Raw genomic sequence first — 16,652 nt, 5'->3', positions numbered from 1 at the left:
AATTTTAAAGAGGGTGTAGGAACAGAGAGACCTGGGGGTGTACGTACATAGGTCTTTGAAGGTGGGAAGTTGAGAAGACTGTTAAAAAGGCACGCACCATTCTTGGCTTTACAAATAGAGGCATAGAATACAAAAGCAAGGACGTTATGCTAAACTTTTATAAAACACTAGTTAAGCCCCAGCTGGAGTATCGTGGCTAGTTCTGGACACCGCACTTTAGAAAGGATGTCAAGGCCTTAGAGAGGGTGCAGTGGAGATTTACTAGAATGGTACCAGGGATGAGAAACTTCAGTTACTTGGAGAGACTAGAGAAACTGGGGTTGTTCTCCTTAGAGCAGAGAAGGTTAAGGGGAGATTTGATAGAGGTGTGCAAAATCATGAAGGGTTTTGATTGAGTAAATAAAGAGAAACTGTTTCCAGTGGCAGAAGGGTCGGTAACCAGAGGGCACAGATTTAAGGTAATTGGCAAAAGGACCAGAGGTGACATGAGGAAAACATTTATTATGCAGCGAGTTGTTGTTATCTGAAATGCACTGCCTGAAAGGGTGGTGGGAAGCAAATTCAATAATAACTTTTAAAAGAGAATTGGATAAATACTTGAAGGGGAAAACATTTAAAAGGCTATTGGGAAAGAGCAGGATAGCTCTTTCAAAGAGCCGGAACAGGCATGATGGGCCGAATGCCCTCCTTCTGTGCTGTATCAGTCTATGATTCTATAAACACAAGCTTATGAATTCTCACAGCACCGCATAAACACACCATACACCCAAACATAACAGTACACTGCACACTTACAAACGCACAGATCTGATATATCCCGGCCCTGAATTTCCATGGGGGCTCACCTGAATTCTTGCCTGATACAGTATGTATGGTACTTGCATATTGTTAATTGAACTATAAATGGCCCCTGATGGGATTAAGCACTTGTAGCAATTACACTTCTCTTGTATTACTTTTGTTATGCTTTGACGGGAATATTCTGGAGGGTCTGGAAATAAAACCAGTTAGTTATTACCACCAATGTGAGTGTTTATTCGGACATAACATTGCTGTAACTTCAGTGGTAGGACCCTTGGGGAAACGGTGTAAATGGCTGACAACGACCTTGTCTCATTCTTGTCTGTATTGGTATGAGCTATTGATAAGATTGCTAGTAACGGCAATGTGTTATTTTACACTTTTATAGAGGTATTCCTTCGACCTCTTCCATAAAACTGCTGAAGACGCTGACATTCCCTTGAGTAGCCCAATTATCCCTGGAGCCTTCGAAGCAATTCCAGGTATAACCTACGTATGCAATGATGTATCTATTTGTCAGTCTGTCAAAGGTTTGTTTCTAGCACAGGCCTGTCACGTTTCAGGCATCACACTTCAAAGTTTCAAAAGTATGCAAAAATCGGTTATTTCCTGCTGGTTTTTCTGACCTAGAAAATAGCTGCCAATCTACAGAAACTTCTCTGGATAATGAGCCTCTTATTTACCTCAGGCTGTGCCTATTTAAACCACTTCCCCACGAGGAGAACCTCGAGCAGCGGTGACCATAAAGGAGCGGGCCAGATTATACACAGCTCCAGTTTAGCAGCTAAATGTTATAACTGCACTTCAGACTCCTGACCACCTGTGGACAGTGCCGTGGGGGATCTGCTAGTGTAAAATAAACATGGCGAGGATGTGTGAGGATTAATGAAGATTAACAAATACATTGCATTACATAGACATTGTTCCCAATACCTGGGGCCTAAGTCAAGGCTTTGTAAGGGGTGGGGTGGGGGTGAAAACAAAGGGTTACTTTATAGAAGCTGAGAAGTTAGCTAATTTATTAAATGTCGTTTGTTTTAAGGGATGTGTTCTGTTATCCATTCTTGTTTTCCCAAGTCCCCTTCCCCTTATTGGTATTTTTTTTTGTAAATAGGTACATTTTATTTTAATTCCTAATTTTGAGCTTCCACCCATCAAAATCCACTTAGTACAGTCCAGAGCCAACTAGCCCAGATTCTTGATGAGAGCGGCACAGTCATGTTAAACACCATCCTCTATAACGTACATCCTGCTATTTCTAGCTAGACTCCTATGCAAGACCCTCTCTAAAACCCATCTCTTTGACCAAGCATTTGGGCACCCTCCTAATATTTCCTTCTTTGGCTCACCATCCATTTTTGTCTGATTAGGCTTCTGTGAAGCGCCTTGGGACGTTTTTCAACATTAAAGGCGCTACATGAATATAAATTGTTGTTAAAGGTTGCAAGACCCCTACGCAAGAGTATGACTGGAGCGGCACGACAAGGGTTCCATTCTTTTGTCATCAACACCAGGATTGTTGCAGTTGCAGCTCAATATTCTGTATTGTTTCAAAAGTTCTGGACAGAATACTGGTGACAAAATGTCACCCGTGGAACTCACTCATAGAAAATGTAGGTTCCTGGAACTGTTGCCCTTGTACACAGATATTCAAGTGCAGTGCTAACTATTACTTGCTCAACCAGAGTTGCTGAAACATGCATTAACCTACACAAAATCTGTCATCTCTTGGTACTCCAGTACAATTTATCCAAGCTTTATCCAACGACCACCAGGGTCAATTCCATGGGACAATTCTTTTGACTACACCCTGTATTATTCCAAAAGCAAAATACTGCGAATGCTGGAAATCTGAAATAAAAACAGAAAATGCTGGAAATACTCAGCAGGCCAGGCAGCATCTGTGGAGAGAGAAACAAAGTTAACGTTTGAGGTCGGTGATCCTTCGTCAGAACTGTATTATTCCACCTAGTACAAAAAATGACAACTAATGGGCCTGCTGAAAAACAGTCAAATTCATTCTTTGAATTCAGTGGGTGATTGGATAAACTGGACCTCCAAGCATGCTCTGCATGTATAATTATTTCATTCTATTTTATATCTGTTTCGGTGCTTAATGCCGCTTCATGTACTATAACGTTAGAATTATCGGGTGATTTTCCTGGGTGAATATCAGTAAATCGGACACGGAAGAGCCCATGCCTGATTTTCTTGCATTTAAGTATCATCAGTTATCTGAACTAGTGACTAAACAAAGGTTTTATTTCTCAAACTATTTGAACATTTTTTCCACTTGGTCATCCAGAGTTGGAATCAACCATTCTCGGGTTTTAACAGCAACCTCAGAAGAGACTCTCTAACTCAGCAGTGCTGAATTTTTCCCATTTCCCAATCTCCAAGCCAATTTAATGTCGATATTGAGATCACTCAAAGGAAATTATTTAGCAGTTCTAAAGTAGTATTCTAAAGGAATTAAGAGTGCAGTGAATGTTACTTAGATTATTATTGAGTCAAATTTCCATGGGGGTTCCCCATTCCCAATCTCCCGCCGTTAAAAACCTCAGAGAAATGGCGCCAACAACCATTTATGCCGTTTCTCTGGGGTTTCCTCTCCTCTTTCACCAGTTACAATGGACGATTGGGAGAAATCCAGCGGATTTTTAGAAGCTGGTGTGTCCGTTATTATCAAAGTAGAAGTCAGACACAGAGTTAAACAGAAGTTCCACTTTGCAGCTCATATGTAGAGAAACACGACCTTGTATTCTGAAAGCTGCACCTGCTGTTCAGTATTGAGTGGAGACTGGAGCACGTGTCAGTAAAAGGAAATGGTTGACTGATATAGCTTTCTCTCCCCCAAATGTGGGCATGAAAGCAATTACAGTTGTTTAATTTTGTTGCTTAGTTATTCTCAGCATTCAAGATGCAAAACTAATCTAGTTCCAATATGTTCAGGCTTCACTGTAGCACTGAATTAAAGAGAGCTGAATAATTATAGTGAAATTGAAGTTAATGCACTATACTCGGAATTGTTTGTAAAGCTAATGTGAGATGCACTCAACATTTTACTTTTAGAAAATTAGTGGTAAAGGATTTTAGCCTCTTGAATCACTGGCCTGAAATTCCCAAGATGGGGAGGACATAAGTCTGATTTCTGCCTGGGGGCCCTGAAAAACCAACCATGATCTGATTCTTCTGAAATCCTTGTAGGAACCTCTGTTCCTTACCAAAAGATGGAGTTCGACTCACAAAGTCAAAACAATAAACTTCAATGAGCAAACGAAGCAAATTAACAACTACAGGATGAACTGGAAACGTGTCTGGTCTGCTTGGAAACCTTTCTCCAACTGCCTGGAACTGCTAGAAGGTTCCGAGCTATGACCCTCTCTCCAACTGTCTGGAACTGCTAGAGGGTTCCGAGCTCTGACGTCATGATGTCATCACGCAGAGTACAGGAATGAAGCCTGAGTGCAGTAACAGATACATTTAAAGGTACATCGTCAGACTATATAACAGAGCTGTAAAAAGGAATTATATACAATGTCCATAGCCCAATGGTGGCTCTGCCACATCCTGCCTATTTAGACAAGATCCTTAACTTTTGGACTGCAGGAGTGAGGGAGGGGGGTGGAGGGGAGATTGTGGACGAATGTTCCGCCCACCTTGCCGCCACATTAAGGGGGTCTGTTTGGAGGAGTTCTCGGGCTTTGCCTGGAATTCCTCTCTTTACGTCCTTGAAAGGCCTCCGTGGAAGTCACACCAGTTGAGACCTGGAACGAGCCCCTTGGGAGCCTCCTAAAGGCCCCAAACCTATACTGGAATAAGGCAATTGATCCCGGAGGAGATCGATTATCTTCTCTAGTGGCATAGTGGCTCTGGTATGAGTGGAAGAATTGGGGAAGAAGACTTGCCTTTGGCCAGTTGGGCCTTGGGGATACCCACTCTGCCTTACAAGGGTGATTGGCTCGGGCCGGGGAGGGCACCACTAACTTGCCCTTGCAGGAGCTGGCATGCCATATTGGATATGCAAATTACCCCACCCCAGGGATTTTGGAGAGGGCCTCCAGCCAGGGATTAGGACAGATGGGATTTTCACTCTGCTGCAGTTGAACCAGCAAAGTGGGCCTCCAGGAATTTCCAGGCCCATATCTATCTTTGATACCTTGACTAGGGCTTTCTGCTTCTGCACTCGCAGCCCATCATTTCTACCCACTTGTTTGATGGGTGAGAAACCGTAAGCTGGAGAGTGCCGAAACGGAAACTCCGGGCTCTTGTCTCATATTTTGTTCAAACTTTTCTATGTTTCCAGACAAAGAAGACAACAACGATGTTAAGAAGGTGAATGAAGACAAGGTCAATCACGATAAAAATTCAGTGGTCAACCTCAACTTGCCTGAGGAAATTAATGAGAAACAAAACAACTGTGAGACTGAAACAAACCACAGCCCAGGTAAGCACCATGGAACAGTACGACTAGCAATAGGGGACGTGATGATTCTGAGTAAAGCAACAGGATATTTGGTTGTGCCATTTGTAATTCATTTCATTTTGTTTGTTTGCTGGTGGAATGGAACCATGTGGGATGTTGAAGGCCAGATTAGAAAATGAAACATTGTCTATCACCAGCTCTGCACGTGGGAATAATTATTCCCTTCTGGCCATTCCCTGCTTTCTATCACTTTTTTTCTAAAGTCCATTTGCACCACCTCCGAGGTATCTGCTGAAGTCACGGCTGACGATCAGGAGAATCCCCACAGAAATTCCAGCCCAATATCTATTGGATGAGGAGTTGTCTACCTCAAACTAGGGCAGTACATATTGAGGAAAGGTTAGAAGGGATACTGAGGGGATAGGAAGAGTTTCAATGGTGTGTTAGGCTGCAGCATGCTCTCAGAACCCTGGCACGTCTTGGATATGACAGAAAAACCCTGTCACAAGGGATACATTGAAAGCTGCCTTTACCAATATGGCGGCATTTGTAATGCAGGCGTAGATCAGGCGCAGGATGTTGCACCCCCCCTCTCTTTCCCCCCCCCCCCCCCACCAAAATTGGCGCTTTTGCCCTCTTTTTCCACTTGGAAAATGGGTGCAATGAGGACCAATTTCTCATGCTCTGCATGCAGGTTCTTTACACTAGTCTGTGTTGATGTTTAATCATTAATTATAAAACTTAGCCCACAATTAAGGGGGGATGAAATAAAATCATGAACAGCTGAGTGATAAACTTCCACGGTCATTGGCCAAGCGTGATGTATTTAGGACTTGGCTTAATGTGATTTTTTTTAGCTATTAAAGCAGCGAGTGCATGTTTGATACTCTGGTTGTCAATTGTGATGTACTATTCCAATGATGGGAGATGGTGGAGCAGATTTTCCTCTTTCACCACCTGATCCTAGGAGCTTGGCAAGGTGAGATTGCTTATCACAAATTTAGGTACAGGCTCCTCAAGATTTCCATCTATTCATTTTAAAGAACAGAAAATTGTGAGCAGCTTGTGCCTTAATTTGCGATAAGCACTGCAGCCCTGTCTAGCTCTTCACATGGGCATGGAAGAGGAATGTTTTGCCCTGGCACGTCTTGGATATGACAATAAAACGATCATATTGAGTTTACACGCACAATTGTACCTGTGGTAAACTCAGGACTATATGAGGAGAGTGAGTCATCCTGGGGATGCTGCATTGGTAGTTGTCAGTTGTAAACAGTTGTATAAAATGTGGGCAAGTTCAAAGAGGAAATCAAGTTTGTGGTTGAATGACTTGTGCTTCTCCTTTGCGAAATCTTATACTTGGCCTGCTGGAAGAATGGATTTATCTTACTTAAGAGTAATATACATGACAGCAGCTGCAGCTCACTGAAAGTAATATCACTTTAGCAATAACAGTTGAACAGCTGCTTTAGAAAACACTTTTCCTACATAAACATACACACACTAACACCTCAAGAGGCACTGTGGCATCAGTCTGTGACGGATTGAATATGGAGAAAGAAAACCACAAATGTAGGAAATCTGAAGTAAACACTAGAAATTCGCAGTAGGTAAATCAGCATCCAAATGAGGAAGATAGGCTACAATTTGAGGTATATTCTTTTATCAGAGCTTAACTCAAAATGTTTGTGATGGACAAAGAGCAGCGTTTTCACTAATACATTGTACAGACAGTTCAGAATACTTTTCTATCAATTTACTTCAATCGCAACGCTTTCTTTGTAAAGAACCAGAATGTGCTTTGCATTCAGTGTGTGACTGTTCTTTTAGATAGGTTAAATTATAAAGGCTGGCTAAGTTCATGTCTCAGTTACTTTTACATAGAAATTTCAACACAGAAGCATGCCTACCGGTCCAACCACTCCAAGTCCGAATCCCATGTTCCTGCCCTGTACCCATATCCCTTTGTCCTCCTTTAGTTCAACCACCTATCTAACTTATTCTTAAAATTTGACTACATAAATTAACACTGGTAGTGCTTTCCACAATCTCATAACCCTCAGTATAAAAATGTTACTCCTGCTCTCTGTCCAAAATCTCATATTTTATGTTATATACACATCCCCTTAACACTGTAAATAGTCTGATTCTATCTACTCTGTCCCACAACTACATTTTTTTTAGTGACAGATTAGTTTTGTGTTTGGCATATGTCCATATTTTTAAGTGGTTAGAGAATCAGTTATAGTTTTATTATAGTATTATAATAGTTTTATGATTTTAATGCCTGTTCTGTCCAATAAGCATGTGACTAATCTGCAGGGTCTAGCAGTTAGAAACAAGATTTACTTTCGAAAATGGGCATAGATCAGAGAAAGAGAGAGAGAAGGTAGGATCAGGCGTGGTGTTCTAGTTGCAAATCATTCTGACTTTCTGTAACTTAAGTTTGTGTTTAACTGGCTGCAGTGCATACTTCAAATTCTGGGTAATGATCTCTGGAATAATCTGGTTGAAGAATGAAGTTTGGTTTAAATTCAAGACCCAGTTCAGAGAAGGTAAAACTCCAAATATAGAAAAGGAACAGCTGCATGCCTTTGCTTTGTTGCATAAATTACCTTGCTGTTTGAGCGGCTTGGCAGTGTATTTAATTTCTCACTAGATCCTGTTCTCAGAGCATTAAACTGGTAGTGAGAGGCTGGAACACCCTGGAAGAAGATGAAGGGATTTAAGCAGGAAGATGATAACTTTAAATTTGAGGCCGGGAGCCAATGTAGGTCAGCAAGGGGTGATGGATTTTGTGCGCAATTGGATAAGGGCAACAGAGTTTTGGGTGAGCTGATGTTTATGGAGAGTGAAGGGTGGAAGGCCAGTCAGGACAGCACTGGAATAGCATTAGAATAACTCTTTGCATAAGACTGTTGCTTTATGTTTCTAGAATTAATCCTCAATTAATCCTCAAATAATCTCTATTGACCTTCTCAAACTCTTTCAAAGTTTGAATACCTTTGTTATATATCCCCTTAACATTCTGCAGGAGGACAAAGGTTAGGGGAGTGGGCCAATATGTGGTAAATGGAGTTGAACATAAATAAATGTGAAGTGGGGTACAGTTTCAGTAAAGAAATGCAGAGAGATTAGAAAAAAACCTTTGATGGTAAGATTCCCAATGGGCTGGAGGAACATTGAGGCATAGGAATGCAGATACACTGACCTTTAAACAGGATTGCAGTCAGAAAAAGGCCTAAAAGCAGCAAATTACATTCTGGGTTTGATATGTAGGGTCACTGAATAGTAAAGCAAGGGGGTGATAATAAATTTGTACAACACATTGATCAGTTTACAGTCTAGAGTACTATGTGCTGTTTTGGGCACTTCATTATAGAAATGATGCTGAAGCCATGAGAATGGTGAAATGCTGCTGTACTGGGATGATATCAGCGATGAGAGGATATGGTTATAACAGTCTTGAAATAGGACTGTATTCAATATAACAAAGGTATTCAAACTTTGAAAGAGTTTGAGAAGGTAAATAGAGATTATTTGAGGATTAATTGAGGATTAATTCTAGAAACATAAAGCAATAGTCTTATGCAAAGAGTTATTCTAATGCTATTCCAGTGCTGTCCTGACTGGCCTTCCACCCTTCACTCTCCATAAACATCAGCTCATCCAAAACTCTGTTGCCCTTATCCAATTCTGCACAAAGTCCATCATCCCTTGCTGACCTACATTGGCTCCCGGCCTCAAATTTAAAGTTATCATCTTCCTGCTTAAATCCCTTCATTGACTCACCCCTCCATATCTCTGCAACCTTCTCCAGCCTACAACCCTCTGAGAGCTCTGCATTCCTTCAACTCTGGCCTCTTGTGCATCCATCCCCCAGTTACTTCAGACTGCCATTGGTGGCCATGCCTTCAGCTGGCTACGCCTTAAGCTCTGGAATTCTTCCATAATCCTCTATGCCTCTCTCCCTCACTCTCCTCCATTAACACCCTCCTTAAAAACCCATTTCTTTGACTAAGCTTTTAGTAATCCCCCCTAATATCTCCTTCTTTGGCATGACATCGATTTCTGTCTGATTACACTTCTGTCAAGTGCTTTGAGACGTTTTTCTACATTAACCATAACTTTTGGAAGGAATTACATAAATGTTTGAAGAAGAAAACTATTAAATGGTACAGGGAAAGAGCAGAAAAGTGGGATATCTCTGAGGAGGAGCTAGCACTGCCACTGCCACAGACAAGATATGATCCTATGATTTTATATTGTGCGTGAGCAGCATTGCACTGTAAAAGTATAACTTACTGCATTGTTTTTGTGATTCTTATTTGTTTTCTTTTAAACTTTTGCACCTTCTGGTTAAACTTTAACAATGGGCTTTGGCCCAGCAGTAGTGGAATGCTTGGGGCTCCACTGTTGGATCATTAGGTAAATACATTGGGGGTAATTTTGTGGTGCTCCACTCGCATTGCAGAGCTTCACCAGTGGCGATCATGGTGGCAGAGGTAGGATGGCAACATGGTAGCCATAGTTTGCCAAACCATACTGGAACTGCAGGGAACATAAAAACTGACTGTAAAAGCTTTTATAGATATGTGAAGAGAAAAAGATTGGTGAAGTCAAGCGTAGGTCCCTTGCAGTCAGAATCAGGGGAAGTTATAATGGGGAACAAAGAAATGGCAGACCAATTAAATACATATTTTGGTTCTGTCTTCACAAAGGAGGACACAAATAACCTCCCAGAGATGTCAGGGAACATAGGGACTAATGAGGGGGAGGAACTGAAAGAAATCAGTATTTGTAGGGAAATGGTGTTGGGGAAGTTGACGGGATTGAAGGCCGATAAATCCCCAGGGCCTGATCATCTACATCCTAGGGTACTTAAGGAAGTGGCCCTGGAGATAGTAGATGCATTGCTGGTCCTCTTCCAGAACTCGATAGACTCTGGAACGGTACCCATGGATTGGAGGGTAGCTAATGTTACCCCACTATTCAAAAAAGGTGGTAGAGAAAAAGCGGGGAATTATAGACCGGTAAGCCTGACATCGGTAGTGGGGAAAATGCTAGAGTCCATTATAAAAGGTGTAATAGCAGAGCACTTGGAAAGCAGTGACAGGATCGGACAAAGTCAACATGGATTTACAAAAGGTAAATCGTGCTTGACTAATCTACTGGAATTTTTTGAGGATGTAACTGGTAAAATAGCTAAGGGAGAACCAGTGGATGTGGTGTATTTGGACTTTCAGAAGGCTTTCGATAAGGTCCCGCATAAGAGATTAGCTTGTAAAATTAAGGCACATGGGATTGGGGGCAAGGTATTGACTTGGATAGAGAACTGGTTGGCAGATAGAAAGCAAAGAGTTGGAATACACGGGTCGTTTTCCGAGTGGCAGGCAGTGACTAGTGGAGTACCGCAAGGATCGGTCCAAGGACCCCAGCTGTTCACAATATATATTAATGATCTGGACGAGGGAATTGGATGTAGTATCTCCAAATTTGCAGACGACACAAAGCTGGGTGAGAGGGTATGCTGTGAGGAGGATGTTGTGAAACTCCAGTACGATTTGGACAGGTTGGGTGATTGGGCAGAAACATGGCAAATGCACTATAATTTGGATAAATGTGAGGTTATCCACTTTGGTGGCAAAAACAGGAAGGCAGATTATTATTTGAATGGCAATAGATTGGGAGAAGGGGAAGTGCAAAGACACCTGGGTGTTCTTGTGCACCAGTCGCTGAAGGTAAGCATGCAGGTGCAGCAGGCGGTTAAGAAGGCAAATGGTATGTTGGCCTTCGTAGCAAGAGGGTACGAGTACAGGAACAAGGATGTCTTGCTGCAGTTGTACAGGGCCTTGGTGAGACCACATCTTGAGTATTGTGTGCAGTTTTGGTCGCCTTATCTGAGGAAGGATGTTCTTGCCATGGAAGGAGTGCAGCGAAGATTCACCAGGCTAATACCTGGGATGGCAGGAATGACGTACGAGGAGAGATTGGGTCGATTGGGCTTGTACTCACTGGAGTTTAGAAGATTGAGAGGGGATCTCATCGAAACTTATAAAATTCTGTCAGGTCTGGACAGACTGGATGCAGGAAGGATGTTCCCGATGGCCGGGGAGTCCAGAACTAGGGGTCATAGTCTAAGGATAAGGGGTAAGCCATTTAGGACAGAGGTGAGGAGGTATTTCTTCACCCAGAGAGTGGTGAACCTGTGGAATTCTCTACCACAGGAGGCAGTGGAGGCCATTTCATTAAATATATTCAAGAAGGAGTTGGATATATTTCTTAAGGCTAAAGGGATATGGGGAGAAGGCAGGAACGGGGTACCGAATTTGTATGATCAGCCATGATCTCATTGAATGGCGGAGCAGGCTCGAGGGGCCGAATGGCCTACTCCTGCTCCTATCTTCTATCTATGTTTCTATGTAAGAAAATAGCCTCTGGAGCTCAACCAATTGGAGACTGGATCCCAGCCCCAAAATTAATGGTTTGATCCTGGAGCAGTAGGAAAACAGTGGAGTTTGGACATTGTGAAAAAATGGAACAGTTAAGACATAGAATATTATTTCAACGTAACAATGAAGGCACAGTATAGGAGATATACAGCTCTAAAACATTAGAAATGCATGTGCTGTATGTATTAATATGTCATACATATTGGTGAGTGTATTTATATACAAAAAAGAATCCTACAAGTTCTCACCTATTCAAACAAATCAAGTAATGATAATCTGAAAGGGCTTTTATGTATATTTTGACACCATTGTTCTGTACCTTTTGGGGAAAAAAAAGAACCTGTGCCAGTGAAGCCCCAATTATGTCTCTTGCTTGCAAATTGCTGCTGTTGGCTTTTGTGGAAGGCCAATGATACTTTAAGTTGCTGCAATCAATTCAATAATCAAGAAGGGAAAAAAACAGATAATTTGAAGAAAAGTACAGTGAAAGTGCTTAAAATGACCAATTCTATACTCGGTCACAAAGCCCCCTATGCTGATATATGCACCACATACAGATGTGAAATTCAATCCAGCTGTGACGCATCCAAACAACCATAGCTTGTCAGTTTGTGGTTTTTGTGCATGTCATGCAGATAAATCTAAACCAAAGTAGCCTGACCACTGGAAGTGCTTGAAGCACACGCTCATATTTCACTGTGAGATTTTAACGCTGCTCTTCCCAAGTGCTTTCAAAATAAATGTATTAAGGACGTTTGTGGCAGCCACATACCTGGGTGGCATGTGTAGCCAGTCCGTAAAGATGTCTAAATGGCTGCTGCTTGGAATTGGCTGTTCTTTGGTATTGTCAGTTTTAAAAGTAAAAAACTTTTATTGCTTTATATGAACAAAGTTTCACACAGTGTAATGGAAATGACAACTTATGTCAAAAAAACTTATTTTTTAAAACATGAGGGAGAAATTCAGTATCGCCCCGTTTGGGGCGCAATTATCAGCCGGGCACAAAGTTTAGTGCCTGGTGCTAATTATCGCCTCCGACTGCAAACTTGGCTTCTATCGCCCCTGGAGGTGTTTGGAGCGCTAAATCAGGTGCTGCACACCTCTGTTAAGGCACTAACACCAAAGAGCGAGGCGCTACCTCAGAGCGCTGGCGAAGCTCATGTGATGTCAGTCAGCAATGGAACACAGATACACTGGCGCCAGCCAGTTCTTAAAGGAGAGGGTCGATCTTGCTCTCCATCCACACCCTGCTCATGAATCTTGGCCTGGAGAGACCTGTACATCAAATCTGCTGGAAAGAACAATGGAGAGGTCCAGGGAAAGAGCTCAGAGTGCAGCCCCTAAATCTCTTCTAAATCGATGCAAGGAAGGTCAAATCAAAATGAACCTGCAAAGTGCTGCTCAGTACCCAAAACTCCTTCACACAGCGTTGAATCTCTCCAGAAGTCTCTCTCTCTTAGAATGCGTGGTGCAAAAATGTCGCCAACAAAAAAGGCAGGAAATGGTCACCTTTAAATAGCGCTCCCCCAGTCCCTTCCCAACTGCAAAACGTTCCCCTCAACCTGTCGTTGCTAATGGCAGGTGGTAAGGCAAGGGGCGCCACTCAATATCCGATCCGGGGCACTACCGGGGCGTTGCACGCTCGACTGACATCACGATCTGCAGGCGCAGGAGATCATGGCGGTTGTGTTTAGCGCCGCCGCAAAATGTCTGGTCAATTTCACGAGCGGCGCAAACATCGCCGTGCCCGGGCGCTAGTTGCTTTGCGACCCATTAGTGCCCTCTTGGGCGCAAAGCAACCGAATTTTCCCCCTGTAATTCCTCTTAGTTTTGTTGCAGCTGTGATTTCCTTGCCAAAATGAGCTCCTGCATACGACAGTATCAATTGTAATGAAATGGTCCAGATTTTATTTTTCTGACTTTTTTCTTGGATATTTTTCATTTGTTCAGTAGCACATGTTGCTGGAACTATGGGCTAGAAATTCATCTCGGGTGGTGGTGCAAAATGGGTGGCATCGGATCGGCTGCCCGTTCTGTGCGGTGCCTGATATTCAGTTCCCTTTCTAGGCCCTTTTCTTTTAGGAGCGCCAGATTGATGTGGCTTGCACAAGCCTGTTAAAGAGTTTCCATAATTTATGTTATAGAGTGATTCTGCTGAGTGCCTGTAGAATTGGCCCAGATTCAATGGGGTAGATTTTGACTTTGTGTATTAGTGTAAAACGGGTGATAACGAATCAGGAGAGATGTAAAATGGGTTGCCGATTCACTATCACCCTTTTTACATTATCGTGCAAAGTGGGGGGGGGGGGGGCGGGGGAAAGATTTGCTAGATTAATCGCGATGCCACCACAAAACACATCTTCCCCTCCCTCCCCTTTCAGCATTCCAAAGGGACCATTCCTTCCGTGACACCCTGGTCCACTCTTCCATCACTCCTAACAGCTGCTGCCCTTCCACAGCTCCTTCCCGTGCAAGTGCAGGAGATGCAACACCTGCCCTTTCAACTCCTCCCTTCTCACCATCCAGGGCCCCAAACACACCTTCCAGGTGAAACAACGATTTACTTGTATTCCTTTCAATTTAGTATACCGTATTCGCTGCTCACGATGCGGTCTTCTCTACATTGGGGAGACCAAATGCAGATTGGGTGGTTACTTTGCTGAACACTTCCATTCAGTTCGCAAGTGTGATTCTGAGCTTCTGGTCGCTTGCCATTTTAATTCTCTGTCAGATTTCCACTCTGTCCTCGGCCTCCCACAATGTTCCAATGAAGCTCAACAGAAGCTTGAGGAACAGCACCTCCTCTTTCGATTAGGCACTTTACAACCTTCCGGACTCAACATTGGGCCAAAATTTGCAGTCAGAAGCATACCACTGGAGTACAACCTCCAACCCGAGAAAAAATCCAAAAGTACCTGCTGGCTCCCGGGCTTCAGAGCCTTTGGGTCCTGGGCTTGCAGGCGTACGCCTACGTAAAGGCCCACGGATCCCAGGGATGCAGACGGTTCGGAGGCGCTCCTGGGATCATGTAGGCCAGGCCAACCAATTAGAAAGGAGGATTCCTCATAAGCTTATGGGGATTCCAGAACAGAATTCCCATAAGCTAATGAGAAATCCCCAAATAAATAAATAATTAACAATTCTAATAAAAATAAATATTCCCCATTTCAAAATTAATTAAAAATCCCTTTAATAAAACATTTCAAATAAAAATGTAACTTTGAAAAATAACGTTAAACATTTTAATCCGGGCCAAAATTTACATAAACTAATTTTAAATGTTTTTGTATGTTTTAATCATTTAAAAAATTTAAATTTAACATTATTTTAACCCTATGCCTTCTTTTACCAGGTGTAAGGGTTTCGTGGGCATTTGCTGGGCAGTAGCTCTGTGCCAGCGAGTGTGTTTTTGGGACGCATGCGGAGGATCTGTCAAGGCGGACCTTGACGGATCGCAAGTTCCAGGTTCTCGCGCATGCGCAGCGCGTGCGGAGACCCAGAACTTGCGGGGCCTTTCTGAGGGCTTACGACGGGACTGTGTGTACATCACCATCGGCCCCGCAAAATCCGCGCCATTGATTTCAACAACTTTAGATCATAACCACCGCTCCCATTTTCTCAGACAGCAGCTGCTGGTAATAATTCAGCTGTTGCCATTTACACCTCCTCTAGACCCACCTTTTGTTTCTTTACTTGTCCCATTACCATCTCCTTTTGCCTTGCACCATCATCCCTTTTGTCATTTTATCTCTCCTGCCTTCCACCCTATCACAGACCTTTTTTTTCTTTCCTCCCACACCCTCCCCTTCTTTCCCTGGCTCTGTACTAGCTTATAAATTTAAATCTCTAACTTCTTCCAGTTCTGATGAAAGGTCATCCACATGAAATGTTACCTCTGTTTCTCTCTCTGTAGATATTGCCTAAACTGCTGAGTATTTCCAGCATTTTCTGTTTTTATTTCAGATTTCCAGCACCCGCAGTATTTTGCTTTTGTTTAGCTTAGTGAAGACATATTATGGGAAATAATCAATGTTCATTAGCAATGTAATGTTCATTTTTCTCACAGTTGTGTCACTGCTGGTGTCTTCGGACTAGTCTCTGAGCTGGTTTTAAACCTCAGAAAGTGATTAGTGCCAACGTTCCCTGTAAGCTGCGTGGCCGCGCAGCTCTCTGCCGGTCCCACACAGCCCGCGACTGGCTTTTCTCGTGATAAACTTCATGCATGCGCAAAACTGTGAATGGCTCGCACAACCCCTTAAAGGGGCCGTGCACCCAAAAAAAATTCGAGGGAACATTGGTTGGTGATATTTTGTGTCTACATATATACGATGTAATGACATGAATAGCCAACCAAAAATCACTCATGAAAAAAGGGGTTAATTTTAACCTAACCATTGAAGTTAATGGAAGTAAAATTGGGCGGGGTGTAAAATAGGCAGCTGATCCGATCCTATTAGGTTCCTGCCGGGACAGGTTAGGTTAAAATTACCCCCTTACTGTTTCCAAGCACTGGGTGATCTATGGCACCTGTGCATTGGATTGATAGCATTTGGATTCACAATCATGATTCAATGGAAGGTGAGTTTCTCATTTTGCGCATACTGTTGCAGGGAGATGACAAGTAGACACAGGTGCTTCACTATGGGTAAGGTGATGGTAGGGAATTGGAGTCTGAGACACACAGGGCTGCCGTGGTGCACTTCAAGCAGTTGTTTATAGACTGGGACTGCCAGAGGCTTAGGGCCATGTTGCAAGCCTGTTATCTTAGATGAGAAAATATGAGTGGCATGGGAGTGTGAGGAGTGGGAGAGATAATAATATAGGTAATTGGAGAGAAATCAATTTAAAAAATGGCAGAAGTGTTGGAAAGGTAGCCTCGAAATAAGATATAACCCAATGCTGAAGAAATGGTTACTTTCCAATTCCCCAAATAATAACTGGCTAATTTTACTAATTCAATCAAATGGTGATAC

General features: G+C 42.8%; 1 protein-coding gene across 3 annotated transcripts in view; it reads left to right on the top strand.

Moving 5' to 3' along the window:
• Positions 1–16,652, top strand: part of LOC147122798 (uncharacterized) — a 412,926-nt gene that overhangs the window by 78,689 nt on the left and 317,585 nt on the right. For 2 of the 3 annotated variants that reach the window (XM_086011022.1, XM_086011032.1), the window contains exons 4-5: positions 1,190–1,283; positions 5,108–5,248. In XM_086011022.1, coding sequence (XP_085867148.1) covers positions 1,190–1,283; positions 5,108–5,248 — 235 coding nt within the window. The remainder of the gene's footprint in view (positions 1–1,189; positions 1,284–5,107; positions 5,249–16,652) is intronic. The other variant, XM_086011041.1, reaches the window with a different exon arrangement.

The sequence above is a fragment of the Somniosus microcephalus genome, chromosome 2 (assembly GCF_052327205.1).
Source record: "Somniosus microcephalus isolate GS21.2 chromosome 2, FLI_Smic_1.0, whole genome shotgun sequence".
Taxonomy (NCBI): domain Eukaryota; kingdom Metazoa; phylum Chordata; class Chondrichthyes; order Squaliformes; family Somniosidae; genus Somniosus; species Somniosus microcephalus.
Note: the sequence above shows the minus strand (reverse complement) of the source record. Positions and strands in the feature narration are given on the sequence as shown.